Raw genomic sequence first — 7,753 nt, forward strand, 5'->3', positions numbered from 1 at the left:
CCGTTTGTACCAATGTGTACCACGACCACTGGCTGTTCACCCTCCCCCTTTAGAATGTCCAGTAGCTGCTCTGAGACATCCTTGACCCTAGCACCAGGAAGGCAACATACCACCCTGGAGTCTCGTTTGCGGCCACAGAAACGCCGTTCTATTCCCCTTACAATTGAATCCCCTATAACTATTGCATTCCCACACTTTTTACTCCTCCCCTGTGCAGCAGAGCCAACCGCGGTGCAACGAATTTGGCTGTTGCTGCTTTCCCCTGAGAGGCCATTCCCCTCAACAGTATCCAAAGCGGTATATCTGTTTTGCAGGGGAATAGCCACAGGAGATTCCTGCACTGCCTACCTAGTCCTCTTGCTCTGCCTGGTGGTCACCCATTCCCTTCCTGCCTGTGGACTCTTAGCCTGCGGTGTGGCCACCTCTCTATATGTGCTATCCACGATACTCTCTGCCTCGCAGATGCTCCACAGTGTCCCCAGCCGCCGCTCCAGCTCCAAAACCCGGGCTTCCAGGAGCTGCAGCTGGAGACACTTCCTGTGCACATGCTGGCCCCAGGCACTGGAAATGTTCCTGGCTTCCCACATAGAGCAGGAAGAGCACACCACGGCTTTGAGCTCTCCTGCCATGTCTTACCCCTTTAAATTAAATTAAACCCTTTGGAAGATACTTAATATCAAATAATATCAATTACTCTAGGGCCCTTCTTCCTTGCTCCTCGTTGTTACAGAATATAGCCCTTACAAACGATGAACCACAAAGTAAGACCTTAAAAACTATAAGTGATAAAAGTATTAAATTCTTACCCAACCATAATTACGGTACTCAAAGGATCACCTCGTTCCCTCCTCACCGAACTCCCTCAGTTACCAAACTCCAACTTAAGCACTCTACTGCTGCCCAAAGCAACACTCCAGTGCAGACAAAATTTATCACTATGAATTGCTATCTGAACATTTCCCATTAAATTTTATGTTAACAGTTACAATGTATTTGCAGGCTCAGGCCACTAAATGGCCATTTAAAATGAAGATGAGGAAGAATGTCTTCTCTCAGAGGGTCATTAGTGTTTGGAATTCTCTTACCCAGAGAGCAGTGGAGGCTGGGTCATTGAGTATATTCAATGCTGAGCTAGACAGATTTTCAATTGACAAGGGAGTCAAGGGTTATGGGGAACAGACAGGGAAGTGGAGTTAAGGTCGCAATCAGGTCAACCACAATCTTATTGAATAGTGGAGCAGATTTGAGCAGCCAAATGGCCTACTCTTGCTCCTATTTCTTATATTCTTATGTTCTTAAATGATTAGACACAGCCAGGTTCTGAAGTCTCCCTCCCATGAGTGTCATCATCATCATTAGGTGACCTCAGATGACCTTTGGAAGATGAGGAGAATTTTTTTACCACTGCGAGTTGTGATCTGCAACGCGCTGCCTGAAAGGGTGGTGGAAGCAGATTCAACAGGAACTTTCAAAAAATATTGGATTAATATTTGAAAAGGAAAGCTTTGCAGGGCTATGGAAAAAGAGCAGGAGGAATGGGATTAATTTGGTTAGACCTTTCAAAGAACCACAGAAGCACAGGTGCAATGGGCTGAATGGCCTCTCCTTTGCTGTACAATTCTATGGTAATCTTTCATGTGTTGTGCTTTCCTTTTCCAGTACTCCCCCAGTATGACAATGAGCGTGTGACCGAACCCTCTGAATCCCCTCATCCGACCCTCATGCAACCCTGCTGGAAATGACAAGAAACTATTCACGTGCGAGGCCAATCCCATTCGAAAAAAATAATATTTAATGGACAATTACTTGAGCAGCAGAGTTTGGTGCTCCAACGCTGTAGGAAAACCTCAGGAGTTTATATGCTGCTCGTGGAAGCCTGCTGGAGGAACCAAAGTGGTCACTTTTACACAATGGGGAAGGATGAGGTGGGACACAAGGGAGGAGGGAATAACAGAATGAACGAGTGGTGCAGGGTGATCAAAGACATTTTACTGTTTTAAGACATGTTTTTTGTATGAAAAATGTTGTGCATTCAGATAAGAAGGTAACAAAATCAAGGTCTCAACCTGGAGCAGGCTTGAGCAAGTGCACTGTACGAGTATTTCAGTTACTAAGTGATGTGTTTTATCGAACACTATCCTTTCGCTGACTCAATGATTCCAGTTAACCTCTTTGAAATGAGGTGGAGTGGGGAGGGAGCTCCTTGTAACATGTAATGATCTGGGGTTTTTCCTCCAGCTCAGTGATGTCTATAGGCGTGCAGCCTGTGATATGGCACTGCTAGGGATCGAAGCCAAGCAGAGCCCCTCAGCTAGTGTAACCTCTTGATAACCTACCCACTGAAAACAGAACTCCTCTCTCAGCAGGGCACTGGCTTGGTATTTTGGCATTGGATGAGTGCCACAGGTTCCCCCATGTTTTCATGATTATATGAGACAGTGATGTGTACCAAAATCCTGCTGTCTGTCTGTCTCTCTCTCCTCTCCCTATCCCTGTGTTCTCCATTATAGAAAGGATTGAGCCTGTTGCAATGGACACAGGGGAGTCTGTTAGCAAAAAGTCTTCTCACAGACAATTTCAGAAACATTTCCTGGGAAGAAAATTGGTGGCAGTGAGACAGCCCAAAACTGCTGTTGCTGCTCCATCTCTTAACAACCAAAGAAACGGAGTGTTTGGCTGTCTGCTGGTCTGAGAACCTCATTTTGCAATGGTTTAACTGTCCCTGGCTGGCCTAGCAAGCTTTCCAGAGGATCTCACTCCTCGGCACCCACAATCGATGTTTTCTGTCACTGCCACTTCTTTCCTCTGCTCTGACTGAAGGATCTCAACCCCAAACCTCATCTCAAAACCACAAAATAAAAACAGAAAATGCATGTCTGGCAGAATCTGTGGAGAGAGAAATGGAGTTAATGTTTCGAGTCTGTACGACTCCTCTTCAGAGCCACGAGTTTGCTGTAAATTTAATCCAAGCTCCTGTGCTTGTTTTGATACTTGGGAATGAAGATTGACAAAACTGTAGATCGTTGATGGTTTCATGTCTTGGAGCACAAAGGACCCGTATTGTACCTGAGCTTTTCTGAAAAAGGGATCCTCATGAGGGTTTCTCCCACCACCGTTTCCCTGAGTTGGTTGGTGAATCCATCGCAGCTGATGACTGAGAGGGTCTCTGGTGCACCCCCTGTTCTTGTGCTGAGATCAGTCCGAAGATGTGTCCTGAAACCTTGTGGGTCAAAACTTTCCAGAGAAGCACCAGACTTGTCTTTTGGGGACAGCTTCATGTGAGAGAGATGTGAATCAATGAGGTGTAGCTTACCAGAGCACGAATTTGCTTCCTACCAGCCCCTAATGCAGGTACTCAAAGCATCCTTGTAAATATTGTAATCGTTTATAAGTTCTGTCATTCAGTCGGTGGAACCAGTTCCGTGGGGCGTTCCAGGGGTGGGGGTGGCTCTGTATTTCCTCACCTCACTGTGGCAATGATCGACTGCTGCTGAGTTGCACATTTTCAAGAAAAGAACTTGGCCTCACTATTACATCTGTAAGTGTTTCGCAAACGGTGTCCTCACTGTTACTCAACTGTCAACAAGACAGTTTCTCTTGTGCATAACAGGATCTCACAAACAGCAAGGGGGGGATCAAGTAATGTGCTGGTATTGGTTAAGTTGATAATGTTGGACAGGACACTGGGAGAGATCCCTTCTCTTCCAGTGTGTCCTTGGGATCTTTAACATTCATCAAAGACTCACCAGGACAGAGAGATGCAGATCAGTCCAAAGGACATTGATTAATACCACAGGCCCAGTAGAGCATGTCCATAGCAAAGTGAAACTTGGCTTTTCAACCATGGGTGGGATTATTGTGGGGCTTCATTGAATTGTACAGGATTTTAAATTGTATGTAAAATGTAAATCCGAATGTTCTTTCAATAAAATGGTACAGGGTCCAAGCAGGGAAAAGGTTGATTTAAGACCAATCATGCATAGCCTCTCTATTGGGGAGTTGAGGGAAACCCTTGGAACAATTTAAGAAACAGTTGGATGAAGGGATGGGAGATTGGGAACTAACAAGTGTTTCTGGTTGGATGGGGTGAATGGTCTCTTTTGCCCAGATGGAAAAACTGACAGGTTTCCCAGGGTATGTAAAATGTTTTTCTTCAGATTATTCCATGTAACAGACACTCCCAGTGGACTGATGTTGTGTCTAATGGGAATTAATTATTCCTCTGATCCCCTGGCTCTCATGTGGTAGTTGCTACTGATGCAATTCTTGTGAATAAAGCTGTGTGCCATTCACAAGATTCACTAAGGTTTTTCACTACTTATTATCCAGTATGGTCACTGAGCTAAATGGATCAGGATTAACTGTTGATCATTGATTCCTTGATCACTGCCCTCAGTGCTGTTGTGAAATCTTAAAAATGGTTCTTTCTGTCTTTCTCTCTCTCTCCAGCTCTGCTTCTCCTGCATGCCCCAGCTCCCCATCTTGTTTGTGCACATGCTTTTGCACAGTCCCTTATGCACTTTGATGTTTCCTTTCACACACTCCCACGCTCTTTCATACTTTCACATTCCATGATGGTGCTGTCTTTCTCCTGTGGGAAGGTGTGGAGAGCCAATGCTCACGCGGTGCTAAAATTCAAGTTTTAGCTTCAAACTTCCCTCAATGGAATTGACTGCACTTTTCATGTTTGATTGTCTGTCCATTCCTCAGGTTCTGACACTGGGGGAGTGATTGAGATTTCAATCTTGGAAACGCCTGCCTCATATTCTCCCCCACCCAGAGCACATGTTGCCATGGTATCAATAACTTGTACAGGGCCATTCTGCCTGGCCAGGTAGGAGGCATTGGGGTGTTGCATTTCAGTAATGTATTAGTAAGTAATGCCAAGGGAGCATTGCATTAAAAATCCATCCATAATGCCCTGAGTATGTGGAGAAGGGGCTCCAGTGAGTGAACACACTCCCCAGTGTCGTACTTATCTGAAGGGATCATAGAGCTGGCACAATGATCGCTGGACTCACGTAGGACAGTTTCATTCTGCTTCAGCATCAATGTTAAGGGATGGGAGGGCAGTGGTTTAAAGCAGGCAGGGCTTCTCTCCATTCTCCTGCCCATTCCCCCCGTTCCACCCCGACTCCACTGTCCAGTAGTCCCGGCTGGAAACCTGTGTGTGCGTGGGCATCAAACTGCAGGACGTACTGATATCCTTCTTAATCACATAACCTGCCAATTGCCTCTATCCTAGGTTCAGAAGGAAAAGTGGGGAGTTCCTGCAGGAAGCCCTCTCCCAATATCTCATACTCCAGCCAGAATTGGCACATTTTAGATGAGGGGTGAGAGAGGTGAGAGAATATTGTGGTGCGCATCAGACCAGATAACCTTTTAAAATAAGTTTGTGTCATGGTTATATAAAATACAAATTTGCCACTTGACACCAAGAAGGACCTCAGTCAAGCTCTGACCCTCTTGTTTAATTAGATATATTTTTTTAAATATCTGTTATAACACTGTACAGCCCCATATTCCCGCTGTCTGCCAATCGATGTATAATGCATTAAAGCCTTGTGTTAAATCATGACAGTATTGAACACAAAAGTTGGCTCCTGCTCACAGCAGTTTGCTGATCCCAATCCCAGGGCCATGGTTTGCTATAGTCGTTCTGTGTAGTATATATATTGTCATCTGTATGTTCTTTATATATTGTAAAGATTCTTTAGATGGTCAGTTGCATATTAAACTGCATCAATAAATGTCATGGATCCTTTTCTTATTCTTTAATCCTTTGACATAGCTATCTTTCAACAAGGAAACAGGATGCTCACTCTTATCCAAACCGCACCAGGGTTTTTCTGAACTAGCTCCTGGCATCCAATGATTCCCATTCACGCCCCAGGCCAACCTTTAATATTCCACCCAGTCCAATCCCACCTAATATTCCACCCAGTCCAATCCCACCTACTTCTCAGCATCAATAGCTCACTCTTCACTCTAATATCCCATCCAGTCCTATCTCACTCCCCTCACCCTTTAATATTCCACTTGATGGAATAATCCTGTTCAGTGTTATACCTCCCCCTCACCACTCCTACTACATGGTCTGCATTTCAGTGTCTGGGGAAGAAGGGATAGAAGTGGGGAGAAGGCAGAGAGGAAATGGGAAGAGCAGGGATTAACTAGGATGCAATTTCCCCAATGCAGCTTTATTGGTCTGAAAGCAGCTAGTATTTGATTCCTCAGGAGGGGTGAGGGGACTCCCATGTATTGCCCTCCAGTCAAGGGGATGCCCCAAGTATTGCCCTGGGGAATGCATAGGTATTGCCCTCAGTGGGTGTTCAGGCATTGATCCCAGGGTAATGGTCATTGAGGGTCATGTATACAGAACAACTATGGAAGGAGTACTGAAGGCAGAAACTATTCCAGGGGACACTACACAATGGGAGTGGGACAAAAACAAGGCAGGTGTTTGATGTGAGCATAAGCATTAAAGGTGCTATATAAATACAAGTCATTGTTCAGTTTACAGAAAAAGATTCAGTACGTTACTCTACCCACTACTGGATGGGTGGTAACATTCACTATCACAAAGCATTTGGGATATAGAGCTCCTGCCTTTCAAAGGTCACATAATGAGCCACGTTTTGATACCAGAAAAACTCCTCGGTTCTCTCAGCCATGGCTCAATTAGCAGCACTCTCACCTGTGTCAAAGTTGTGGGTTCAAACCACACACACACACGACTTAAACACACCCACCATTGTCCCTGAAATTGTAAACTTGCATCACCTTCCTCAATAATCATCAAAACCAGCCCAAATTGAGTGAAAGTTTCTGCTGGGTGTAATACATTAACCTAAAATCAGCTTGGTGATTCTTAACTGAGTTTCCACAACTCCTGATTTGGAGTTAAATGCCTCTAAATCAGCAATCTAAACTCAGACCAAGAAATAAATACAAAAACAGATTTTGCTGCAGGAAAGTGCATTATTCAGGGGCTAGGGTGGTGCAGAGGAAACACTAAATCTAGCTCACACTATTCCTACCCTGGCAGCATGTGCTGCAACAGTATGGAAGGAGCATTACTTGAGGCCAGTAGGTTAGTGTTGCTTTCTATGGCAGTGGCTAAATGTACTCAAATATTTGCTTTTATTTCCAGCCAAACATAATCTACAGCTGCTGCTGGGTGAAGTAATTACAAATGTCTGTGGCCTTTGACACATTGGCAGTAACTGTACAGATTAATGCCAGATAAAGTGCAGATCATACCTTAAAGCCAGATATAACATCATTATCACCCCAGAAGTTGCAGACATAATAGAACAACTCTGGAAGTTGAGGATAAGTTCAACCAAATGCTTAGTCAAACATGTGGGTTTTTAAAAGAAGTGAAGAGCAGAGCACTTCAGGTAGGGAAAGCCAGCGAAAAGGATCCATCTGGTTTAAGACATAGTTGCTAATGGCAGGGTGAGGTTACAGAGCAGGAAGAATCATGTGTGTGCAGGATACAAGAAAATGTCATTTATTTTCGATCTTGCTATAAGCAAAATTGGTTGCCCCATTTTCCTACAGCTCAATGACTACAACAGTATTTAAACTATGTAAATGTTTTTGGATGTCACAAAACTGTGGAAGGTAATATAAAATGTAAGCTTGATATTTAAAAAGGAATTTGAAGATTTAAAAAAAGGGGTCAGAGCAGAGTGGGTGTAAGGAGCAGCAATGAAAAGGGTTCAAATCACAACTGCCTTCTGAACTG

The 7,753-nt window shown here is 44.3% G+C and overlaps 1 protein-coding gene across 2 annotated transcripts in view; it reads left to right on the top strand.

Moving 5' to 3' along the window:
• The window catches only part of ssbp4 (single stranded DNA binding protein 4), a 123,947-nt gene extending 118,183 nt beyond the window's left edge, over positions 1 to 5,764 (top strand). For both annotated transcript variants that reach the window (XM_078556211.1, XM_078556212.1), the window contains one exon: positions 1,660 to 5,764. In XM_078556211.1, coding sequence (XP_078412337.1) covers positions 1,660 to 1,689 — 30 coding nt within the window. In that variant the 3' untranslated portion in view covers positions 1,690 to 5,764. The remainder of the gene's footprint in view (positions 1 to 1,659) is intronic.
• Positions 5,765 to 7,753: the final 1,989 nt, after the last annotated feature.

Source organism: Cetorhinus maximus, chromosome 13 (genome assembly GCF_964194155.1).
Source record: "Cetorhinus maximus chromosome 13, sCetMax3.hap1.1, whole genome shotgun sequence".
NCBI classification, from domain to species: domain Eukaryota; kingdom Metazoa; phylum Chordata; class Chondrichthyes; order Lamniformes; family Cetorhinidae; genus Cetorhinus; species Cetorhinus maximus.